General features: G+C 31.5%; 2 protein-coding genes across 9 annotated transcripts in view; one reads left to right on the top strand and one right to left on the bottom strand.

Annotated features, from left to right (window-relative positions):
* Positions 1–22,008, top strand: part of mino (glycerol-3-phosphate acyltransferase mino) — a 43,085-nt gene extending 21,077 nt beyond the window's left edge. For 7 of the 8 annotated variants that reach the window (XM_088200642.1, XM_088200643.1, XM_088200644.1 and 4 more), the window contains 14 exons: positions 5,886–6,081; positions 9,768–9,884; positions 17,294–17,452; positions 17,682–17,875; positions 17,946–18,179; positions 18,246–18,436; positions 18,508–18,743; positions 19,620–19,854; positions 19,940–20,124; positions 20,193–20,340; positions 20,414–20,619; positions 20,809–20,942; positions 21,016–21,182; positions 21,256–22,008. In XM_088200642.1, coding sequence (XP_088056768.1) covers positions 5,896–6,081; positions 9,768–9,884; positions 17,294–17,452; positions 17,682–17,875; positions 17,946–18,179; positions 18,246–18,436; positions 18,508–18,743; positions 19,620–19,854; positions 19,940–20,124; positions 20,193–20,340; positions 20,414–20,619; positions 20,809–20,942; positions 21,016–21,182; positions 21,256–21,458 — 2,595 coding nt within the window. In that variant the 5' untranslated portion in view covers positions 5,886–5,895 and the 3' untranslated portion in view covers positions 21,459–22,008. Of the gene's footprint in view, positions 1–5,885; positions 6,082–9,767; positions 9,885–17,038; positions 17,129–17,293; positions 17,453–17,681; positions 17,876–17,945; positions 18,180–18,245; positions 18,437–18,507; positions 18,744–19,619; positions 19,855–19,939; positions 20,125–20,192; positions 20,341–20,413; positions 20,620–20,808; positions 20,943–21,015; positions 21,183–21,255 lie in introns of those variants that run through there. The other variant, XM_088200645.1, reaches the window with a different exon arrangement.
* A 2,752-nt stretch (positions 22,009–24,760) lies between these two features.
* SmD2 (small ribonucleoprotein particle protein SmD2) lies at positions 24,761–25,633 on the bottom strand. Its single transcript, XM_088200646.1, has 3 exons — positions 25,555–25,633; positions 25,033–25,285; positions 24,761–24,959 (listed from the first exon to the last, which is right to left on the bottom strand). Coding segments are annotated over exons 1-3 (360 nt in total). The 5' UTR covers positions 25,557–25,633; the 3' UTR covers positions 24,761–24,854.
* Positions 25,634–26,618: the final 985 nt, after the last annotated feature.

The following is a 26,618-nucleotide window of genomic DNA, read 5'->3' as shown; positions in this document are numbered from 1 at the left end:
AACGGATGGCCTTCCGCTCTGTTATTCATCAAGAAGTCACTTCTTCCTGTTTCTAATTAAAGACACCATTGTTCAAGGAAGATTGCAATGAATTTCAGCGGTAGTTAATCCTTTCGCACGATCTAAACGAATCTCGCACTTGGCAGGATTAGGAATTGCCGCAGACATTTTAAACATAAATTAAAAAGGGTAGTGCTTTCAACCGAATATTTTTCTATTATATTTTTACTTTTTGAATGTCCATCATATTTTATCCATTTATTTTACTTTTTTGGTAAAAGGTTGAACTATCGTCATATTTGTATACGAACGAACTGATACCATAGCGCTTTTTATAATATTTATTTTATTAACTGATATATCCTACCCATTTATTTTTTGATGGAAAAATTATAATTTTGAAAGGAACTGACCGCACAAATCAGAATGATTTCTGTGTGAAGCTATTTTTTTAAATATGAAATTAAATATAAACTACTGATACCCACTGTATATAAAAAATCAGCGCCAGTCGACAACACGCTGGAGTTTGCCGATTATAGTGTGGGAGAGAGTGGGACCCATCTTGAGGTTAAAACTCAAACCCTTGAGGGGAAGTGAACTTTCGGTCTGGCCGTCCGAGGTAGGGCGCAAGGCACTACTAATGACGAACAAACCATAGCAGAGTAACTCAAGCAGGGCCAAAAGGCTCGGCCCTGAGGGGAACCGAGGGCCAAGGCTGCGACTGAGGCAACATATACATCCCTCGAAGATCAGGGGGGTGGTGTTGTGACAAGGATGATACAAAATGCATGCAGTGCAAAGCAATACAGAGAGCACATCTCCCCGTACGCTCGGGAGAAATACTAATGAAACTCCGTAGTACTACGGCGGGTGGGCCGTCACAAGCTGGGTACCCGCCCATAGGGTTGGACTCGTAAAGCCCAAGTACTGTACGCAACGGATAACAAATCAGTTATACATCTGTATATAAAAATACTAAAAATTTTAATTTTTAGCAAAATGTTCTTATTTATTATTTAATATTAATATTATTTCATTATGAATAGTAGCGTTTCTACAAATATGAAATACATTGCGAAATTACGAAATATTGGCAATTATTTGCCCACAATTCTGCACTCGGTCCTTTGACCAATGTCTGTGATTCGAGAAGAAACCAGCTTTTTGTTATTATCTTATTTTGAACCTATAACAGAAAAAGAGTGCGTGCCTCTGAATTTATTTATACATGGGTAAAAAAAATCAGATTTATCTAAAATATTTGCTACAACTCTTCTACGAATATCCTGATGCATCACAGTTGTCAATTTATTGTGTATTTGTTGCTTATGATTGTGTAATACCATTGCATTCATTCGCATTTGCCACCAATTTGTTCGGCAGAGATATTTTGGCACCGACTCTTACTTTTGTTCAAGTAAGGTTTTTATACAAGTGCAATAGACGTTCGCTTGGAAACACAATGTTTACGTGGCGGGCTAAATTTTTTTGTTGCATTCTAAGGGACAAAATCAATTAGTTATATAAGATATAATTTCGTCGCAACTATTATGGGTGTTACCGAGATGCCGTTAGATTAACTTAGAGAAATAATTTGTCAATAATTAATAATATGACACTATTATAAAACACTAAATTGACTGTCGAGATTTGGCCCAGTGCGATGCAAGTGCTCTTGCTTGTTATAAAATTTGTTTTTCTGATATTATTAATGACACGTGTAAATCTCACCTTTAACCCTGATTTCTACAATATATTGATAAAATATCAGTGCATTTTGCACATTTGAAAATATTGATTATTCAAGTCTGTTTAATCTTTCTCTTATTTTTAGTTTGTAATTTAATATAACTGGTTTTTAGTAGCTTTGAATTATTTATACTTAGGCGATCTTGAGATTCGTAATAAACCTGAAGAGTCAGTCGCTATCACAAGAATGTTATTTTACATATTTTTATTTACTTATGTTGTGTAAGTTATTTTTTAGTTAAATATTATTATATTAAAAAACTGTTAAAATTGAAATTGCTCACTACGTGTTTTGTTTGCTGATAATGATGCAGTCCTTGCGAAAACCGTCGCTATTGTTGAACATGTCCTGTTTTTTGGCCTCGGCATTGACTGACCTATTTGTGTCATTGTCTTATTTTATTATGTTTAAATCTATTGAAACGTTTTATAGCCGATCATCACAATAACCAAACTTTTTGTTTTGTAAGGAAAACAAGTTAAATTGTGTATAAAACTTGTGATTCTGTCTGAAAGCAAATGTCGAACTTTCAACTTTGTATTGCGTAGATAGTGCGATTGTTTCGTTATCGGTCATGAATCGATGGACGATTGCGCCATTGCCATTGTTTTCGTTTCCATATCAAGATTATAACTTTCGTGCGTGATTTGTTGTTTTTCGCCTCTTGTTAAATGTATTGTAAATGTTATTTTTTGAGGGTGGTAAAAAAAGCAATAATTGTGGAAATACTTATATTGTCATTAGCGCGCAGAGTAGCGAATCGATTAGGTTACGATATGAATATATAAAACTCAGTCATTAGTGATGACTGTAATTTAAGGTAGCCTTAGTAGCAATTTTCACAAAATTTAATATGACAAGGTTTCATGTGATTTTAGTATTTCATAATTCAGAAAGTACAAGCGAATTAATCATATCTATGATAACAAGTTTGGCAATGTTTATATTAAACAACAAACTAGAAATTATGACATGGTTTGCCTGTGATGCACTGTGCTACAATAATTAAACCGCACTTGAAGTTGTAATGCATTCGATTAGCACCTGTTAAGATTTGCATTACATAAATAAATAAACAATTTCTCTTGCAATTAAATTCAAAAGCTTTTACATGAATTTGATAATAAAAATTATATTTCTTAACCGCTAACCTAATAGCGCATATTATTTATTTAAATTAAATTAAGACCATCGTAACCTGACAGATTACCCCAATGCGTCACGATGGTCGAAAACAATAATTGTATTATTTCAATACACAAAACTATATATATATATATATAATTAAAATAATATATATATAAAGAAACAAACAAAAAAAAATATCAAAATGATACGAACTGGACCAGCTCCTCGTAGCTGACTTTAAATAGGTCAATGTGCAATACTAGCGTATTAAGGAGCCGAGTGGCCACAGCCATAGGCGAGTCGGCAAGTGCCCCAACAGTCCTAGCCCCAACAGTCATCAAAAGAGGACGTGATTCTCGAAAACGTTATGTTACCCAAAACTGGAATTCGTCGAGAATAACTGGATTGTCGACAGCACCCTTCAGTAATTGGAAGAAATTCTTAGCGATATACAGCTTTCTGCGACAACTTAGAAAATCGTATATAAGAACGAATAATAACCATTTATAAAGGTATCTTAAAAACTATTTTTGAATCTTTTCGACTAAAAGGGAGTATTTGGTTATTCTGGGATTCCAAATTATAGATCCCGATTCAAGAATGCTACGAACTAAGTTGTCATAGAGGACGTGAATAACTGACGGATCGTCAAAGTGAAAGGTGTTCCTCATAACAAAGCCGAGCATCTTGGAAGATTTATCACAGACGTCGTGTATGTGTAGAGAGAACTTCCACTTGCTCTCAAAAGTGATTCCGAGATCTTTAGTTGAAGTTTCGTAGTGGAAGATCGTAGGAATAAACTTATGGCGAACGGGATCGAGAAAATGACACAATAATGCACTTTTCGACACTAAAGGGCAGACGGTTAACCGAAGCGAAGAGAGTCTAAATCACTCTGTAGAGAGTGATTTAGACTCTCTTCGCTTTTTAGTTTTTTTAGAATGCATTTATACAATTTTAAATCATCTGCGTACAGAAGAAAACTTGAATTTGTGACTGCCTTATTTATGTCATTAATAAATAACATAAAGAGCAGAGGGCCCAGGTTGGACCCTTTAGGAATCCCCCCGATTATGTTTTATAATAGAGGCGCTAGCCCAATACGTTACAATAATAACTATTAAGCAGTGAGATATTGAAATCAAGTCTGTAAATTAGTGACATGAATTTTATTAATTTAATTTTAAACTATTGCAGATTGCAATCAATATGTAATTATACAGAACCTAACTCGGTTTCGTTTCATTTATTCATCAGTGAGCTAAGGAAAATCTAGGAAAACCTAATATGTAATGATCGATCGGAATTAAAAATGTATAATAATCACAATTGAAGTTGAAAAACAGTTCGAATTCTGTTTTTTTTTTAGATATTAGTCATTGACTTATACCACTGATCTATCGCGATAGTTACCAATGTTATAATTAATCGCATATGATCTGGTGATCTAATTGACAGCACAATTCGAATGATCCATGATTTAATTGTCTCAGGCGTGCGTATATAATTCACCTTTTCTGGATATTTCGATGAGTACAAAAATTAAAGAAAACTTTGCGGTTCAAAAAGCTGCATCTACTTGCTTTAGGATATTGTTTCTTTTGTCGGGAAACATTTTTTAAAGGCTTGTATTTTTGGGTCAGAATTTATATTAAAAGGGCAGAATAATAATAAGAAGGGCAGAATTTATATTAAATGGTTAGTATATAAATTGGACTGTTCAAAATATATATTAAATGGTAAGAATTATTTTTTAGTATTTATAAATAATAGCCAGTATTTTTATTATATGATCTGAATTTTAGATACGAGGTCGGTTTTATGTTGATGAATGGTCAGCACATTATCAATGTGTTTTAGTGCCGATTTGTTTGGTTGCGTTTGCAACATTGTCATATGTCAACACAACAAGCCAAGCGTGCTTTCAGCCGCTGCTGTCGTTATTCCCGCTTCGTTTGTCTCTGAATCCATTCGCGTCCTACTTACAATTAAATAGATTGTTTAAAGTTATTCATGGGGTGTTCACTGTTCTGACCAATGCTCTCTTCCGCTCGCTCGCACCTAACGTGTCCCAGCAGTTGCGAGCGAGATATTTCTAAAATAAATAATTTATTTTATAATATTTTTTAAATTCACACGATCGTCCTATATCTTTATTCTGACCGTATGCTATTTTTTTTCTAGCCAATTGATATTTATTCTGGCCCTGAATAATTTAATTATAACCTGGCTGTTTATAAAATTCTGACCGAGTTTTGATTTTTATTCTGACCTAAAGTTGATTTAAATTCTGAACATTTAATTTGTTGCTGTGCTGTATTTGGCCCGCGGGTCTTAATATTTAACGTTATTTTTTGTTGAATATTTAGGCTAAATTGTACACTAGTTTTCAAGTCATGAAATATATGTAAAAGCAATGAAATTTCAATTCGGCTCACTTGTCTCTGATCCAGACCTTTCGATGCTCGCTCGATTTGGTAAATCCGCACACATATCCGAAAAAAAAAAAAAAACGTTGTGGGATTTAGTGAGGTATAGAAGATCGATTGAAAAAACGCAAAACTCGCAAGACAGCTTTATCATGTATTTATATGCTTGCAGGGGTTATAAACCTGATTTTTACATATTTCCATTCAGCACCGGTTCACCTTCGTTACAACTAGTCTACATTATATGAATAGATTGATGGTTTACGATCTCGCGGTTCGAATTATTGCGCAATGTACACACACCATGGATCTATCGTGTCTAACAGCTCGTGCTATCCGAACGGTTTCCTAGCAGGGGTATCACCCTCCCGACGCGGTCAAGGTCGGTCGGCCGCGGTACTTGGTTGCAAACGCCGCCGCACACTCGGCTGACCGCAATCGCGAGATTTCCAAGTGTGGCGTTAAAAATGCCCGTCTTGCTCAGTCCGGCTCGGATGGAACCGTTGGCAGCACCTCTGTTGCCCACGCCGACTGCCATGTCATCACTCTAGTACTACTTGTAAATTGTTCCGCAGAGCCAACACCATGGTAGACGTTATATCGACGCGCATCCAGGAGTCGTGGGGCTACGCCGGCTGGAGGAAGCCCTCTTCGCTGGCTGATGAGCGCGATGGAGGGAACTCCGTGGAGCAGAGGACAGCGTCTCTCAACAACGCGAGGCACTTGGCCCTCAAGAGGCACAAGAGCGTCGAGAAGTTCTCCGCCAAAGCGGTCAGTTTTGTGTTTTGTTTTTGTTGTTGTTGCTAATGTAGATGTGATTGTGAAATTTGTGCATTTGATAGAAGAACGACTTTTTGTTCTTTTTCCGTGTTGATAATGACAACTGTTACTTAGATAAAAAGAGTGAGGAATTAGTTTTGTTTCAAATCACATGATTTTATGGTAACATATTGTATCTACTTTAAATGTTGTCATTTTCTTCACCTCGATTGATGTACATACATATGTTAATTGCCTCTGATGTATATGGCCCGGTTCTAGATATTTGCAATGGTTTTTCTTTTAATAGTACAATTGGTTAAACATATTTTGAAGGTAAGGCCTAGTAAGAGAATATTAACAACATATTTTTATGATATAGATTGATATAAATTCAAATTAGATCCAAATGTTAGTAAATGTTGTCGTATATTAGAGGCGGATTTTTTTATATATGTTCCTTAACGTTTACTGTGGTTGCATATAACAAAAAAAATGTATATGTATTATACATTTTGCCATTTAATATAATCAATTAGTCAACAAAGTACTATACGAGCTGAAAAATAATTAATAACAGATTTTAAAATAGCGAATAATCTTACAAATGTATAAATCTGATAATTTAGTCTATGTGGATAAAACTGTTATGAAATAAAATTATGACGAAATAATTCCGTAAACAATACATGTTAACAAAAAAATATACACAGCAAATTGATTAGATAAAAAATCTCACTTTTTTATTTAAAAAATCATATCCATATATATATTATATATAAATATCAAGAACTTAACTTTATAAATAACTATATATCGTAGCTAATTTTGTGTGATTTTACTTAGAAATTATTAATGGTTCTGTATTTATATTATTTGTTATGTTAATGAATGGCAGCAAATTAAATTGTCAGTTAATTTTAAATATATGGTTAGTTATAGTAGCAGTTTTTAACATTCATTAATATTATTTATTAAATATGGTTAGTTTCAAGTACTTTTGTCTTAAATGGTCGATAACTTTGGAAAAATGTTCAGTAAGGCTTTGACAAAACCAAAACAAACTCAGGTGCAATAGCATACAGACATATTAAATGCACAATACTGCTTCATAACCATTTCCATTGCTTACAAAAAATAAAATAACAATAATACTTATAGTAATCTGCGTGACTGAGTACCTTGTACTAGTATTTGTACTAATTCCATCATCTGGTAACTAGCATCATGGATTTTTTTAATGAAAAATGTATGGAAAAGTGTTTTTTACAACAAACTTTTTTTATTAAATTAAATATTTTTTGCTGTTTAAACATTTAGATATTATTCGCTCTTAATAAATTACACATCGTTTGCAATACACAAAAAAGTTTTGAATTTTAAATCGCATAGTATTTGGTAAAATTGCATAAAACGTAATTTTTTGTAAAAAAATCACATATGGAAGGCCAAATCGTCTAGGACTAATAAGAAGGTTAAACTTTTGATTTTTAAATACTTGGCTGAATCATAATCAACCTTTTTAGGCCTCTCGTACTCTTCGTTTTATTCAACTGTACAAGTTTATTTTAAATTGAATCAATTTGTTGACAGATTTTATTTCATTATTTCTTTTATTGTTGCAATATTTAGATATTATCCACTCGTGTTACTTTACATTACTGAGAATACACAAAAAAAACCTTTTAATTTTGTAAATCACACATAACGGCTTTTATTATAATTACAAAATTTGTCGAGAACGTTTGCGATTTTTTGCATATGCTAGGCAAATCGTTTGAGACTAAAACATAAAAAGGTTAAACTATGAATTACCAAATATTATTTTTCGGCTTTTTTTTGTTCTTCCACTGAACCAGTTTTTTCAAATTTTTTAATACAAAAAATGTGTGAATATAAAAATGCAAAAAATCAGACCAGTACATTTTTTTGTCAAAATGCCTTTTATATATAATAATTGCACTCAGTGGTGAATCATCCATAGAACGAAATACAAATATAGTTTATTTTCGATGTCTTGATCCATTATCTTTCATATATAATTACATTACAATTTAAGAATAAACGAAACGCCACTGATTGCAGCTACAAAATGATATTCAGATCTCTACGCGTTGTTGAAATAAAGAGGATACGAAAGCAAATGAAACCTTTTAAAAAATAATATTTTTTTTAATAACAAATAATTAAATGCTCTTTTCTGTAAGTAACCCGTTACTTACAGAAAAATCGATGGGAGAGTCATTCTTTAAATATATATATATTGATTGTTTGACAACGAAAAAAATCGGTTGTTAAATGTTATTATTCAAATAAAGATACCGGATCTAGTGGCCTCCTTTTTTTTGCACAGTACTGTATATAGCAACAATTCTGACAGTTTTTTACTAACATTTTTACATTTGTTTATAATGGAGCCATTTAATTCTATTTCTAGCAACGCATATTTACATTTTCAGTTAAAATAGCAACTTTTAATTAAATTATAAATGTATCATTTAATTACTGATCATTTAATAACTAACATTTATCAAAGTTATATTTAAATCGAATGTTAATATTTCAACAGAGAATAATAATTTATTGACCTGGTAAAAATAAAATATTATAATTTTTTTTACAAAAATCACAAAAAATATTGGTTTTGAATTGTTGTTATGAACGACTTAAGCCGCAATTAGAGCCTTATTAACCGTTTATAGTTAACTATTAACTGACCCTGTACTGATCGTTTCATTTAAAAGCCACTTAACCAGTTATTCTTGTTGCCAAAATAAATTCGACGATATCTAAAACACTATTGAAATCTTCTTATTTATAATTGGAATTACTTTATTTTTGTGAATAATAACTTTCTATCAATTTCACTATGCACCTAATTTATTTTATCCTTTTATTGCTTCGCAACGATAACATTACAATTTAACTAGTCAAAAATTGTCAACGATAATCGTTTTAGTTGTCTTTTCATTCGCATTTAAATGTTGCTAATAGATACTTAGAAATTATTTACGCCATTTTTTGCCAACGAGCCTAATTTGACAGCAACTCTGTCGTAGCGTGACAGAAAAAGTGTTAATTTTAATTCAAATGCCAATCTACCTAATCGTGGTAAAATATTATGGCTCTGTACTATTTCATTAGCGACTTTAATTGCTCAAGAAATGTAGTTACATATAAAACTAGCCCAGTAAATTTGATGAAATAAATGAGATGTTTATCAAATCAAATTTAAATACACTTTCTTTGTGTTTATGTGTTACACTTAACAAAATAAACCGGACCTTTTTTGTACAACATATTTAAACATAATTAAAAATATTTATTATATGTACATATACTACAAGTTAATGTGCATTTCTATCATCTAATTAAAAAAAAATATATTTACTTAAGAGTGCTCGGTATTATTTATTGAACTTGAGTTATATTTAACAATGAGATAATTTTGTATTTATTTTTACGCCTCATAAAAACATAAACATGAAAATAAAAATGACGGTGACTGCAATCTTCTGACCTGGTTATATTATTTTTGTGTGTATTAAGATTCCTATCTACATTCGCAAACGATATCTACTTTTCTAAAATCGTGTTATACTTGCATTCCATTTTGATTAATAGATTATTTTGTTATCTATTGCAAGTTTAACATCTGTGCTACATACAGCAAATCACTAACTATTGATAAATTGCAGATTCGCGATGGAAACCTGTATGAAATCAAGGAAGTGCCTCACAAGCAAGGAGTGGTGCTGGCTCCTTCCAGGCCGTTCGTGGGGCTCTCTTGCGACCGATGCACTCCCAGGAGTAGGGTAAGTTTATCCATTGAGTTTACTGTATTAAGAATCCAAAATGACCCACCCGACGACATCTAGTGAACGAATGCAAATGCACCGAGTGTACGCAAAACGGTGACTCCGTTCTATTTTCAATGCTTTCAATGTAATCTTTGTATATAAATAGAGAGAGACATTGTCGCGCGATTGTAGGGGAGATAAAGCCGAAGATGCGTTTCTATAAAACACGCTGAAAAATCATCATATACAGTTGTGCTTTAACTGTCGATCCACTTCAATTTGGGCTTACTATTTTTTTCGCCTATTGTTAAAAATATTTATTTTGAAGGCTTTAAGAGTATGATTCGTTGAGCACAGCTGATTCATGTTAAAAGTGTGAGCCACTAACCCACTTTTTAAATCGTATTATTAATGAATTATAATGATGAAAATGAATTAGTTTTCGCTTCTTAGTTTTTTGTTGTTGTGTTTATTTGAGAGAAAGTCGAGAGCGTTTTTTTTGGTTATTTTAATTTGGTGTTAGTCATCGGAATTCGCATAGAAAATGAAGTATTTTTATTGTAGCCATTGAAAAGTCAATGGAAAGCTAAGCTAATCTATTTATTTAATTTAATATATTACGTACAATAACACGGATTTTTTCTTGAACGTGTATTGTTATTCAAATGCATAACCGTGTAAGCTTTTATATTATATTATCCGAAGCTTAAATCATGTATTGACTCATTTATAAATACAGTCGGTTTTGCTTTTTTAGAATTTCACTATTTTAATGTTAAATTAGTATTGCTGTTTAGAGATTTTTTTAAACTCAATTTAAGGTATGCGGCTTTCTATCGTGAAAATTATATTTCTTTTAAATTATGAGTACAGTGAATAATTTTATACATTTAACTCTCGACCCTATTGTTATATTTATAATTTATAATCAACAAATTTTGCAATCAGGTCTTTTCTATTCAACATGTATTTTGTAATTCTGAGAACACTTTTTATGACGTATTTTTATTGTTTTTTATGCGTTTATAATATTTTTGTTGCTGTTAATCAATTTATCGAAAAAATTATTGCTACGCGTGCAAATTTAAAACGTTCTGAATTTCTGTGGTCTCTAGTGAGTATTAATAAAATTGACTGGGTGAATATATATTTTATAAATATAGAAGCAGACCTGTCGCTTTCATTGCTTAAGCTTGGTTCACACTATTCCACTTTTTATGTGAAATTAATCTTTTCATTTTTTCAAATATATATTTGTTGATAGCTTGTCGTCATTGAATTAAATGAAATATTAATGTTAAAAAGATACGTTTCGATAGTTTTTGGCTGTTTACTGTGCCTGTCTGTATGTCACAAAAGTTTTTTTGCGACTACGTAAAACTATCAAATCAATATGACTTATGACAGTATGCTTCATAACAAGCAATCAAGGTTGGAAGAGCGTATTTCGTAACATTAGACTGGTAACACAGAGGTCGCGGGCACGAGCCATGGCAGCAGACTCGAATTTTATTTATAAAAATGCACTATGTATTATTAAAAAGCACACATAATTATTTGTATACATTATGTCTGATTGACTTATCCAGTTGGTACAGATTTACTCCGTTGTAATGCATTGGGCTTACGTCTGTCAGGTTACAACATAAGATTAAAAAAAACTTAGATTTAATATATACTTAAATATTATGTTGGAATTCATATATTGCGAGATGTAATGTAATAAAAATAGTGTCGATAGCATTACATATGCGCACTTATTGTTTTTGTTGCATTAATAATTTTAGATTCAGATTTAACGTGTCCTGATTTCACGCACCAGATTTCCAAATCATCTGATTAACAGATTTATTTTAACTTAAAATAATAAAAATATGATTATTAATATTTAATTATGTTTGCATATTGGGTTAATATAATTCATATTTTCAAGCAGTCTTCAAGCTTCTAACGCCTTCAAAACCTTACGTTTTTTAAGGTCAGACATTTTAAAATTTAATTTAGATTAAAATATTTATGTTTTATAGCTGGTTATATACATTTTAGTATTCTTGCGGCAATAGATAATATTTCAATTTAAGTCATTTAATATAAGGTTTATTCAAAAATCGCTGTTAAGAAAAAACTGGCTTTCAAATTTCACTATTTTAAAAAAACAAATTTGGGTTTTTAAAAAGAAAATAAAAAAAAAATCATATCGTTTTTTAGGCTATATATTCATACGTAAAGGCTAGTCTTATAACCTAATTTAATTATATCAGGTAAATCGAAAATAAATGACCAAACTTTCTTCATAGATTAGGTAAATTTTCACTTCCTTTCCTCAAACCAAAATGCGCTTAAGGAAATTTAGACATGTTTAATTGATGTAATTTATTGCTTTCGATTCACATCGAATGATTCGAAAAGATATCAGGTAAATATGACTGTTTTTATATTTTGAATTCTAATTTAATTTAATTAGTACCTGAAACTGGTTAGCTAAATTCAAAAACAGGTTTTAAATTTTTCTAGATTTATATTTTTTTTTATAAATTTAAAATATTTAATGATTTAAAATGGTGATAATACAAAGTTGTTGTATCAGGTGAACGTATCGAAACTTCTAATTCTAATCAATCAAAATCAACTTTAATTAAATTGAATTAGTATTTAAACTTTACAAATTTATCAAAAAAAAAAACGACCAGTAAGCTGGGTTTATTTGTGATCCCTTTTGATGTAAAAAATGAAGTTCACGAAAGCAGTTTGAAATTTATTGCTATAAATGTTATATTTATTTTTATCGTAGACTATTACATTTTAAGGCAAACGTATTTTAAGTGACGTGTAAGAATTTATTTGCAATGTGTGTTTAAAATGGCCGTCTCAAATCCTAATCCCAGAAGATGCGAGTGGTCTATTTCTTTAAAAACTAAAAATTTAAAATTAAATAATTGAAGAAAAAATTCGCTTTGATATGCGTTTTATGATCAATATCAATTCTTTATGAAATGGAAAAATTAAGTAATCGGAAATCCCGCGCGTGCTTGGTGCCGAAAAAGTTGAAGGTGCTGGAATCAAAAGACTCGTTACTGGGTTCTTCAAATGCATGTAATTTAGCTCGTGGTTGAAATATAGATAAAAAATATTTTCTTTACTTTCTGAATATTCCCTCGTTGAGCACCTCTTTCTTTTGACTTACACGTGCCCGCCGGCGAAGTGTTTTCGCCAAATTTCAAGCTCCATCAAGCGCGCTCGGCTAAATTTCATTATGCTAATTCGCGTCCATTGTCTGTCCACGCGCCGGTGCACCTTTGACACCACCACCTCGACCCCGAGTTCTTGAAAACTTCACCAGTTCAGAACATCGCCGCATAGTGCACTCGCGCGCGTCTCTCGTTCATCTGTGAGTCTGAGCGCTCCTCTCGGAAGCGGCGGCCGCATCTCGAAGATTTGTCCCTTGTCACAGTTCCGAACCGTCCTTCATGCGACGGCTCGGACCTTTGCTGCTACACACCGGGAGGAATGTATTGGCGCGGTTTCTACCACACGCCACATTATGTAGGTTTGACTAGTGCTGCTTATCGTGATGCTTTTATGAACCCGACGTGTCTAAATATACATGCATACACAGAACTAGTCTAGAAGTTCTGTCGAATCATGTAATGCAATTCTCTCAGTGTGACTAACCTAACCAAGTTATCAAGAGGTATGTGTAAAAGTGAAAAATCGTATTAGAAATGATAGACATAAAAGAGGTCCGGATCTCTTCTAATTTCGGTTACGCCAGTATTGGAAAACTCGAGAAAATGCGATTATTGACTAGTGATGTCATTTCAATCCGACACAACGAAATATTTTTTATCTTCTGAATTGGATTTGTTTACCTCACGCGCTACTTAAGGTCCGTCGTACATTAACAAGCTTTTGTGGTTATTTTTTTAAAAATGTGTGACCGGGGTAACAAAGTTAAATACCTATTTATAACAAATATATTCAATTAGAAGAAAAAATTAAAAATAAATCTTATGTGAAGTAATCGTAACAATCACTAACTATACTTTAATTCATTTTAAAGAAAAAGAAACAATGTTCAACTCATTTTAATATGTAGAATTTTGGTAAAAAATATATTAGTTAAAACGATGGATTCTACAATTGTGTCGTAACTATGTACATGAATATAAAAGTGCAGCATTTTTAAATCATAAAAACAATATGAAATTACGTTTCAAAATCTTGCAAATATAAATGACGCATTGGGTGCACGTATGCATTTTAAACCCTAATCTTTCCAGATTTTTCGCCTCATTGGGCAAAAAATATTTTTGACACTCTTTATATATTATTATTTTAAAACATGATTTTTTGCCAGCGAATTTTTGTTGGTATCTTTAAAAAATGCAATATTTTTAATAATAAATGTAATACAAAAAAATGAATAAAAAAGTTAAGAACTAATAACAATATTAATACAATATGTATTTCAAATTTTGGTTTCAAAAAATTCAATAGACAATATCTTTAAAAATCGATAAATTTAAAAAAAACAAAATTAATTTAAAAAGTTAAAAATCAATAATAAAAAATCTATTGAGGAATTCGGTTCCAGACAAACAATATCTTTAAAAAGTAATGAAAAATAACCACAAAATAATATAAAAAAATAATTTAAAAAAGTTAAAAACTAATTATAATACTAAACTAACAGTAATCAAAATATAATATGTATTTGAAAATTTGGTTTTGAAAAAGCACAATTGACAATAGTATTTAAAAAAGTATTTTTAATTGGAAAATTTTTGTCTCACTTCTTTCTTTGTAAAATCTATTTTAGGGTTATTTAAAACAAAATGGCAATCATAGCCAATTCACTTAGTTTTTGAGCCATCGTGGATCTTAAATAGTTTTTGATGATTTTTAATTTGGAAAAATTTCTTTCACCACTTGCAACTGATATAAACAAAGTTAATGAAATTCTATGGGCAATGTTTAATATTCGGCCCAAAATTTAATGCTAATGTTATAAATATAAATGAATGTTAATTTTTTGTATTAATGTGCATAGAACTGATTGCGTTTATATCAGGTGGCTCCCCATCGGTTAAAATATTTTCCAAGTCCTTACAATGATTAAAAAGCTCAGTCTTAAGTATCTCCTTTAAGTTATATATATTATAAAAAAATTCAAAATATATATTGTGATGACTGATTGCGATGTCAATTATATAAAAAGACTTCAATCTTATATTTTTCTTTTGGATCGATAGGCTCATTACGACCCTCACAATTAAACTGCCTATTTTTTGATCTCAAGCGATGTTTATTTGAAGTGTTAAATCTGATTTCACTTTCAATTTCAAAAGCCGATTCTGTTGCATCGACAATTATTTGCTTAAAAAATCTTTTAAACGTTATCAAAATACTCTAGTATTCTCTAAGTCTAAATTCTATTTTCTTCTATACAACAATTTTTGCCTGGTTGCCCCCCCCTAAATCTGGGTGTTGATTTAATACCTACTCGTAGGTGTTGATTGTTACACTGCTGTAACGCAGACGCGGAAAGAGCTGTTTGATAACAATTTATTAAAAAAATATATGTATTACAAAAATGTATACAGAATAATGCAGATATTGTGTGACAGAGTCGAATTGTCGAGTGTAAAGAGTCCGTCAGTCCGAGATTTTTCGATGATTGATGTAATCGCTTCTTTTATGACGGTCGTTTGAGGAAGCTGGGACGAATGGGAGATAGGCAAACTGAGAGCTAATCGTGTTAGTGTTTAGCTCCACCTCTAAGTTTCAAAGCGTTATAATACAAACATTGTTTATTAGCTTTGAGGCCCTTACTATTTTTTCTAGCCATATTTCGAAGCTTATGAATAAAGAGTTGTTTTAAAAAGTTGTCTGAAAAATCGTTTTTTTTTTTAATTAAACTATTGTAGTTTAGCATATTTCTAATGATTATTGTTGAAATCTCCCACATCTGATTGAAAATAGGCGTTGTACTACATTTTTAGTGTTGTTAATAAATTACTGTAGCTGATTTTAAGTTTATTTTCAACACTATTGTATATAAATGTGTATGAATTATCCAAATCAATAACAACTTGTTTACAAAAGTCTGCCAGGTGGGACCACTGAATACATTAAAAATGAATTTATGGTTATAGTAATTTTTATTTTTATTTTTAATATCTAGTTATTTAAAAAAGCATAACTACAATATTCATTACCATCTTAATTCGTATTTATTTTACTGTTTTAACATCTAAGGCATTATTACTTAGTGTTGCAGGATGTATACTAGTGCTTCAGATAAATAATTAAAGTCTGCAATTATAGACGTTTGTTTTTATCTAATTTATACATGTATTTACATACAGCAAAAAGTATTTTTTATAATATAATCTTCAAATCTTCATGAACTATAAGATTTCCATGAACTATGAGAAATTAGTTGACATCAACTTTATCAGGGAGCAACCGGGCGCTTCGAAAAAGATTTATTATTAAAATTTTTATTAGTTAATATTAAATTATTAATCAACTAATTAATTAATTATTATTAAATTAATAATCAACTAGTAATTTTAATAATGACTTGAATTTTAAATGGTAAAATTCGATTACTCTGCAGGAAACGAACAAAGCATTTTACCACATATAATGATACTTGAATATTTTGCATAATATGCAATCCTGAATTAATAACTTAAAATAAATATGTGTATACATTCTATATAAAATGCAATATTTTTAATTTAAAAAACTTGCTCACCACATTTTTTCACATTCAATATATTTTTTAGCTTATTTGTGGTTCCGACGTGTTTCATCTCAGACATCATTAGCAGTTTTTGTGAGATGTAATTCTAGCATTTAAGTTTATATTATTGTGTTAGTGTTTTCAGATTGCCATAAAATAACCATATAACTGACAATTGCATCTGGTAACCACAGGACTATGCTCATATAAAAAATATGCAAAACACCAAGCACTTTTTTTAGATACTAAAATAAATACTTTAATGTTCTTTGTATGTGCAAGTGAGTTAATGAACACTTGCAGAACAATGACTGATATTTTTATTTAACCCTATATCTTTGTTCTCCAAGTACACTCTCAAGTGTCACTGCGTACAATCAGATAGTTATAAATAAAAGTGGCTTTGTTCTATTCCATTAGTTGTGTTTGTGTTTACAATAATGTTGGTTGTTGTCATTGAATCAAACTGACGTTCCGTCGAAAAGAAATGCATCTCTCGCCCCTTCTAGTAAGCATATTTTAAATTAATGCAACTTGTGCAGCGGAGCGTTTCGATTCGCTTCACTCTCTCGTAGTAAATTCACTTTTAGCGTAGCATGACATTGTTGCATGAAATTATTATCATATCGTTAATTGTGCTATATACTGATTTTAATTTATTTTTATTTTTTAGGAATCTTTGCGGAACACTCCAAAGCAGGTCAACGTCATCAATGTACTGTCGTTCGGCCGGGTGTACAGTGAAAATGGAGGATTCTTGGTACGGGGCTTCTGCGACATTATACAAGCATGCAGAGTTCGGATGTATAGTTTTAAGCAAGTTGCCGATGCGGTGAGTCGCTTATACTTTTAAAGATTTTGCAAAGGTTTTATATTTCAATGAATCTATATAATTTTTAAGCAGCGTAATATACTTTATAAAACAATAATTAAAGATAAACAAATAAGATACGATATAAATATTAAACCTTTTTAAATAAAAACTAAAACTGATTTGTCAAGATACAGTAACATACCTGTAAGCTATTTTATATGTAATAATTATATTTTTATTTTCACAGGTGATAAAAGATGAAAGATTAATACAAGCCGTCGAGCAAGTGACTCAAGATACCTTAAACAAGATTGAAACAGGAAAATTGAGCATCGAAGATGCTAAAAGTTCCTCTTATTCGTCTATTCAAAAATCGACTATGAAGCGCGCTAAAGCTATCCTAATAAACATGCGCTCTAAAATCTCAGACACTCTTTTGAGGTATAATAGTATACTTTATCTAATCATCTAAATATACGTTAAACTAATGTTCGATTTCATTTTTATATAGGTTCGTATCGTGGTCCCTCTACAAATTGTTACCGTATTTCATTTCTTCTATATCTCTTTCGCCCACGCAACTTGATGTATTGAAAAAAGCCAATGAGTCGGGCTTACCGTTGATCTTTGTTCCGTTGCATCGGAGTCATCTTGACTACATTCTAGTTACCTATATACTTTTAAACAATAACATAAAATGCCCTTTGGTAGCAGCTGGAGACAATCTGAAAATACCATTTTTCGGGTACGTACAATTTGCTCGATTGTATATAATATATACGTACAATTTTTATGACGATTTATATTCTAGTTGCTTGCTTCGAGGCTTGGGCGCATTCTATATCAAACGGCGCTTGGAATCCAATGGTTCTTCAGAAAAAGATATACTCTACAGAGCGACTCTTCACACTTACATGATTCACTGCCTAAGGGCGCATCACAATATTGAATTTTTCATCGAAGGCGGCAGAAGTCGAACTGGAAAGCCACTTTTACCTAAAAGTAATATAAAAAAGGAATTGGTATTTATATGCAGCAGAATGTTCACGGTTAATTTTTTATTTCTGTTCAAGGTGGTATTTTATCTGTGATAGTTGATGCGTATCTTGACGGAACCATCGAAGATGCTCTCTTAGTACCTGTGTCCATGAACTATGAGAAATTAGTTGACGGCAACTTTATCAGGGAGCAAACGGGCGCTCCGAAACAGATGGAGTCTTTCAAACTCGCGATGGGAGCCATATGGAAGATTCTTAATTCGCACTACGGTGCTATTAGGATTGATTTCAATCAACCTTTTTCAATGAAGGTAAATTGAATGTGATCATTTTGAAACTACTTGTTATACTGGATTTAAAATAGGCATTAAGATTCTATTTTTACTAGCGTTTATACATAGCTTTGCCAATAGTTTGTGTTGAATTATTTGCATTTTTTATTTATTTTATACTGTTTATATGGATCATTTATAATTGCTTGGTTGATTGTGCTTGCATTACAGCAAAAAGTATATTACTTCAAACCAGCATTCATATTGAAGTTGATGAAATTAATTTCTCAATACAATATGTTATATCAGTTGTAGCATTCATTTTACTCAATTAACACACACAGCATTTTTTTAAAAATGACTCAAAAACTTCTTGCACAGACTCACCCTTTCCTATGCCAGCTATTATAAAACATTTAAAAAAATATTCATACAGATTAAATTTTTTACAAAAAAAGATTACGATATTTTTTCGAGAAATTTGCTGATTTTTGAGATGAGATGATTCATGAAATGCAAATTCCTGAGTTAACTCAGGCATGACCGAGGAGGAGTTAATCAACCAAATTCCCTGATTTTAATTAGATTTGAATAGTGTAAACTAACTCTAAAAGTTGGTAGTACTATTGTGATGGTAAGAAATTAAAAAGTTGAAAACTGCAATCTTATATTGATATGTCATGAGTAGAGTATCCATAACATGCTAGCATATAAAATAATTCAAAAATGGTCTATGGTCAATTATTGAATGGTACGATATAACTGGGAACCAAACGTGGCCGAAGCTGTGTATAAAAGTTATGCAAATATTCAGTTTTTGTTTCATTACTTCACTTTTTATACCTACAATATTGCTATAGTCTCAATTGCTTTTTTTTATTTATATGTATTTAATCAATATTCATTTTTCATTAGGAATTGGTACGCACGTTCCAACAACAATCATCAAAACTGTCGCCGAGTCCTATCACCAGAAGTCCGTCTCAAGACCCATTCAACAATAGTTTGAACGGTACAATTTCAATTAAGAAGTTGAGTGTCGAGCGATGTCTGACGTCTCGTCAAAGTTGCTCAAGCCTTTACGGAACCGACGAGGTCATCGAGGAGCAACAAGGACTTGTCGAGTGCATTGCAAGACATGTCGTATATGGTAACATTTTAAATGCTCTTTGTAATATTTAACTTTTTTTTTAACTCTAATATTTAGATAATAAAAATTGTTTTTATGATTATAGATAGTGCTTTAGCAACCGCTGTAATGTCTACGAATGCTGTGGCGTATCTTTTATTGACGAAGTTTAGACAAGGATGCTCATTGGAGGTTTTAGCTAAGGCGGTATCGAGTTTGACAGAGCAGTTAGCAGTAATGAGGCGCGACGTTGGATTCTCCGGAAATTCAATCGATGTCGTTAATCACGCTGTAAGTGTTATAAGATATTTTGTATCAATAAATTTATAAACATATTCTAATGAATATTTTTATCGTAGGTCGATCTTCTAGGAACTGATATGATCCTCAGAGACAACCGTGACGAAAAAATGACAATAAAACCTGTTTTGGCGACTCCGAATATTATCGAACTTTCCTATTATTCTAACAGTGTGCTGTCACACTTTGCGATGCAGTCTATTTTAGGTGATTTAAATACCGCATCGATTTGGTTAAGTAGTCAGCGTATGAATGTTAATGTTATTTTTTTTATGTTTAGCTACTGCTATTCAGACTTTTGTGGACAACACCAAAGAAACTGAATTTTTGTGTATACCATATAATAAATTGGTGGATGCGTCATTACAGCTTTGCGAAATCATGTCGCAAGAATTTATTTTGTTTAAGCCGTGTCAAAATTTGGAAGACACTGTCACGGAAACCATTGAAGAAATGTTGCAGATGAACGTTCTAGGTCAAGTGAGGGTAATTTAAAACTTTTTCCTTTTTTACTAGTTGGATTTACGCATATTTACATCAATGGCTCTTTACGGTATTTTTTGCAAATGACATAAAGTCATCAGCATGTCAAAAGTTAATTTACAGTTACATATGTATATTCTAAAAATAATTATCAAATTATTTATATCTTACAATATAATTATATTTTTACAGCAAAATTTATCAACGAACGATGATCAGGCATGGTGTCGTCGTTTTGCTCATACACTCGATGAAGATGCTGATGAATATTTATCAAAAGAAATTGAATATTATGTATCGTTTGAGGAAAACGCTTTGCGAATTAGGTAAATTATACCTTCTAGTAGAAAATAGTTAACAGCTTATTTTATATGTTAAATTTAAATGTTATTGTTTTAGACATCAACTACAGACAGCTCTACGTCCATTAATGGAAACCTACAGTATTACGGCATCATGCTTACCTAAAATTTTAGATTCTGAAGACGGAATTTTGGAATCGGATTTCGTTAAACTCGTTCTTAGGAAGACTACCTTATTGTTGACATCTGGAGAATGTCAATACGGTAATGATGCGTTTTTAGCAATTGTTAATTACCGAGTGAAGTATTTTATTAATTATTATTTTTATTTATTCAGGTGAAGCACTCTCGAGCGATGCTATTAAGAATTGCTTAAGACTAATCCGTCAGTGGGGTATTTTAGAGGTTCACGCAGAGGGGCGGCTTAGGAAATTACATGTGACAAGACAACACAAAAATTCAAGAAATATAAACGAAATCATTAGATTAATTAACCAATTCAAGACTGAAATGCCGCGGTTGCCCGGCAACACGTTTTGAATGAGCAATCCGTGTCGTTTGTAATTATTTAAACCTCTTTCTTTTGTAATGTAATTGACAACCTCATGTTATGTGAGAATCTCCGCTGTTTGTTTACACCATTCGTATAGTTTCGTCTATTGGTGCAAGTGTGAAAGGTTATTTACAAGTTCTTTATACCAAATTCTAAAGATACTCAATCGTGTTTAATATTTAATATGAATGATTGAATATACGTTATTTTAATTATTAAAAAATGCATCAAGTGTTGTATTCTTAAAATACAGACCCTGTAAATTTATCATGTTTAGTTTATGTAAAGCTTTTAAAGCTAAATATGAATGAAAACAGGGTAGTTTTGTAACATATGTTTTTTTAAATCTTTATTCGAAAATTTAAGCCAAAGGCTCCTTCCAAAACAATTTTAAAATTCATGCGATGTTTACAAAGAGATGCATTGTTGTAATATTGATAATAAAAGTGCCTTAGGTTTTATATTTTAAATTATAAGGTAGCTATGTGTTATGTAAATATTATGTATCTAAATATATTAAATATTTTTATTTGTTTGTAATTTTTTGTGATCACTATAAAAAATAACCCTTCATCCATATTTCCAACAATATGTGACATCTAAAATAGATATCAGACTGAAATCTACAACATTTACATTCAAATACAGACATCCCAAAAAGTATGTAGAAACAAATGTACAGACTAGCATTTAGTATTAATTTATATTAGTATAGTCGTTTCTATGATAATATCATGAAAATAAGACAATTCAAATATAAATATTTTAGAATAATATTTAATTGATTAAATTTGATACATATGACCTCATATCTATAAAAATGATTTAACAGGATAAATATTTAACGATCAATAATCGTACTATAACTTTATTTTATTTTACTCTGATATTGCTTCTAAAGGTCACACATTGAATGAAATTCTAAGGGTACTATCTAAAATTATTTTTTGGGACCTTTTTCCATAAACATTTCAAAATGTAATTTGTGTTGAGTATTATTATCGTTTATAAGTTATGTCATGAAATATAGAACTTGCAAAATTCAACGGGTTTTAAAAAAATATTTTTGTGTTGGAAGCTATTCTATTTTTTTTGAAATAATAAAAGAGCAGCTTGGCATGACTATCTGCATATGCATACATTTGGATTTTATTAGTATAAAATCCATTATATCGCATTTGTGGGTTATCATCTCCAGCGTCAAATTAATATTTAATTAACCTGCAGAAAAAACACCAAATTAGTCAAATTGAATCTGAAGATAATTCAAAAGGAAGGTACACGAAATTAAAAAAAAAGCGATTATACAAAAGTTGAGGCAAGTGCGTCAAATCTGGGCTTGGTACTGCGTTATATACAAAAGTTTAAGACCAAACTGTGTTTTATTGATATTCTTAATATAAATTAGAAATTATAAAAAATCAACATTATATGAAAAATCAAGTACATATTTATCATTAAATTTAATATGTGGGGGTTATTACAGTAACCACTACAATAATAAAAATGAACAAAAGAGTGTAACTAGGTTAACAAATAAATAACAAGTTGTATTTTTCCTCCGATACGTAGAAAGAATATTTCTTTGTTGAGTAACGATTGCAGTAATAAAACTACCGGAAGACAAAAAGCACGGTTAACTACATTAACTTGTACAATTGGACCTCCAAATATGTCCATCAAGCAAATCTCACTTTCTAGAGGCGTGGACATATTGCGTTGTGGCAAATGAGTTCAATTCAACAATTGACTGAATGGTCGCTGCATGGTTATGATTCGTCAGTAAGCTTTGCAACCTTTGAACCTTAAGGCTGGTCTCCAATGGAGAGAGACCAGATGGTGGACCATGTCGTCAGTGATGGCAGACGGTCAGAGCGAGACAGAGAGACTACTTCACTGTTGCCACAATCACAAGACCTTCGAGGAGTATCCACTAAACATCATCCCTCCGCCAGCTTCTGCACCAACGCTCAGAGAATAACATTAATCGTTTACAATAGTTTGTTGCAATATATGAGGGCAGTCTGAAAAGGTTCCAGCCTAACACAGAAACAAGTATTTTTTTTGTCATATTCAGTTTTATTATTCAACATAGTCTCCTTGTAAGTCTATACACTTTTTCCAGCGATGCTCCCATCTCTAATCCGTCTAAATAGTAGTTGGCATCTTGTTCTGCAAAACAGACGTTTATGAATGTGATGGCCTCCTAATTTGTGAAAATCGCTGTTCTCCGAGCGAAACTTTAAGCCTAGGAAACAGAAAAAAGTTGCTGAGAGCCAGATCTGGTGAAATACGGTTAGTGGTCAATTAATTCGAACCCCAATTCGTGAATTTTTGCCACGGCGACTATTGAAGTGTGTCTCACATTTTAATGGTGCGTTGTCTTGGTGCAACAAAACTTTAATTTTCTTCAGCAATTTCTGCCTTCAGCTTAACAAATAATGATGCGTAGTATGCCCCCGTTATTGTTTTACCTTCTTCAAGATAGTCGATTAACACAAATTCGTGACGATCCTAAAAAACAGTCTCCATCACTTTCCCAGCTGATGGAACAGTCTTTGCCTTTTTTGGAGCCGATTCACCTTTCGCAGTCCACTGTTTCAACTGTGTATTGGTTTCAGGAGTGTAGTGGTGTATCCTAGTTTCATCTACGCCAAAACTCAGACTTATTTTGCAACTGCTTCGACAGGGCTTTAGAAATGTTCATTCGAATGCGTTTTTGGTCCTGAATAAGCAAACGCGGCACCCAACGCGCGGTTAGCTTTAACACGCCCAAATCTTCAATGTATGACAAACACATTCTTTCGAGATGCTCACAGCCTCTACTATCTCTTTAACCTTGATTCGAGAGTCATCTAGTACCATTTGGTGAACTTTTCCGATGTTATCGGCAGTGGTTGCAGTTTTTGCCCATCCTCAATGTTCATCGTCAACCATGGGTGACAATAGTAACCCAAAATGAAATGAGTTACTATTGTCACCCATGTGACCTACTGAGTCTAAAAAGTGGGCGGGAGCAACCAAAGATTACTAGAAATTACTTTCATTTTCCTAAATATTAACAACAAAATTTTACGGCAGAATCATTTTTTTAAATTGGTTCGATTATTATGCTTGGCAATAACAAATTTGATTTTGTAATTCATTCGTGCTTCAATTTCACCAAAGCGTCTGGTTTGATTTCTAATTTCAGCTGATAGTTATTTAATTTTCAATTGTTATTATTGTTATAAAGGAATGGGATAAAGGACTACTGTTGAAAACTATAATAAAAATTAAACTCAGTACATAGGAAAAAGAATATATTACAATGAAAAAGGTTGATAGCAAAATTGTTTGACTTCAAGTCTTATAAAATAAAGGGGTTCTACACCGCTTTTAAATTACTTCCCAGCTGCGGTAGCCAAGGGATTACGAAGAACCAATATGACCGAGTCGCCACGGAGGAACATCTTCGATATAAATCGGTCCTTGTTGACAGCTTTAGTCTACAATTAAAAATATAAAATAAATAAACATATACATGTATAATACATGAATAAGTCATAAAAATGATTATACCTTTTTGCCTTTTCCAGTCCTTGGCATCTCAGTCCACATTTCCTTAACATTTTCCAAAACCATATTGCAATGTCTATCGAACGCTCTGACACGACCGAGCAATTTCTTGTTGTTTCTACAATTGATGAGTACTTGAGTGTTGTTTTTTACGGATTGAGTTAGGACAGACAGGGGACCAGTGCTGAACTCTTCTTCCTCGATCTTGGCGAGCTCCTCCAATGTCATCTCCGAACGGGGCTTAGCCGTAGTGGTCCTGGAATTTGAGGTTATGTTCTTAGGTTATGATACAAAATACGCGTAAAAGATACCACATCTATATTTCTTAAGCAATAAACTAGCTTAGCTTATTAAATGGGATTAAAATATAAGTTTTAAGTATATTTTGTTGATTTTGTGGAAAATAGATTTTATGGAAGTTCAACAAGTAGGAAGAAAAAATGGTTTATTATGAGGATTCTTGACTTGAACACGTAGTCTAAAAGCTGAAGGACGAAATTAATTATTCAACAAGTCTGAACTTACATTTTGGAGTGGGTTTTTAGCAGTACAAAGAAAACGCAGGTACAAAACCGGCCTCCTTCGACAGCGGACGCTCCAATTTGGTCCTAGCATATAATTTTCTGTCCTTATATGAGAGTAAAAATCAATAAACATAAAATTCACAATTAAACCTATAATTAACACAAAAATATATATTTTACCAATAAATTTAATATTTAATATAGTAAAAAGAAAAATACGCATTTTTATGATATATTTTATTGCAATACTAATTTTTTACCACAAAAAAATGCTTGAATATTAACGTAACGTTAATTTGTAGCGCATGATATTTAGTTCTTTATTATAAATCTAACCATTACAAGTTAATGGGTTTTTCCAACGCATATGTATAAACATACGTATTTAAATACACCCATACACTTGACTTTCTTAATTTTAATAAATATGCGCACTAAATATTCTGTAAAATACAAAATATAAAATATTGATAATGGCACACACCAATAGGTGATATATATTACCCTACTTAAATTGTTTCATTGAGAAACTATATGATTCGTGTAGAGCAAGGATAGGAAACCGTTTTTTCACCAAGGGCATTATTCATGGGCCATACTTAAAAATGTCTACAAATTAAACGGTCAGAATTTCAAACACCCTTAGGTCAGAATAAAAATCATATATTATTTAGAATTTCATTAACAGCCACGTCATAATTATATTTTTTTAGTCAGAATAAAAATAAAAATAAAAATAGCATTTAGTCGGAATAAAAATATTGGACGATCAGAAATAAAGTGATGAATAGACATAATTATATTATTTAGAATAAATATTAATTAGTTAGAATAAAAATAGTATACGCTCAGAATATAAATATAGGACGATCAGAATAAAAGTATAGAGTGATAATGTGAATTTATAAAATATTACAACGTTTACAAATATAAATTATACATTATAGAAATATCTTACAAAATATTTCGCTCGTACCAAAACAGTTGCACAGGCAAAAACGTCATTTCAGATTTTTTCGGGAGGGGAGAGTCAAAAATTGGTCAACCAGTGATCGTTTTTTAAAT

The sequence above is a fragment of the Plectrocnemia conspersa genome, unplaced genomic scaffold, assembly GCF_051122295.1.
Source record: "Plectrocnemia conspersa isolate PC_06_02 unplaced genomic scaffold, ASM5112229v1 ptg000012l, whole genome shotgun sequence".
NCBI classification, from domain to species: Eukaryota; Metazoa; Arthropoda; class Insecta; order Trichoptera; family Polycentropodidae; genus Plectrocnemia; species Plectrocnemia conspersa.
This window is presented reverse-complemented; position numbering and strand designations above follow the sequence as displayed.

What these genes read in the sequence shown, in the direction of transcription:
- SmD2 (XM_088200646.1), bottom strand. An exon ending in GGACTGGAAAAGGCAAAAAG is followed by an intron (nt 24,960 to 25,032) that starts GTATAATCATTT and finishes TTTTAATTGTAG; the next exon opens with ACTAAAGCTGTCAACAAGGA.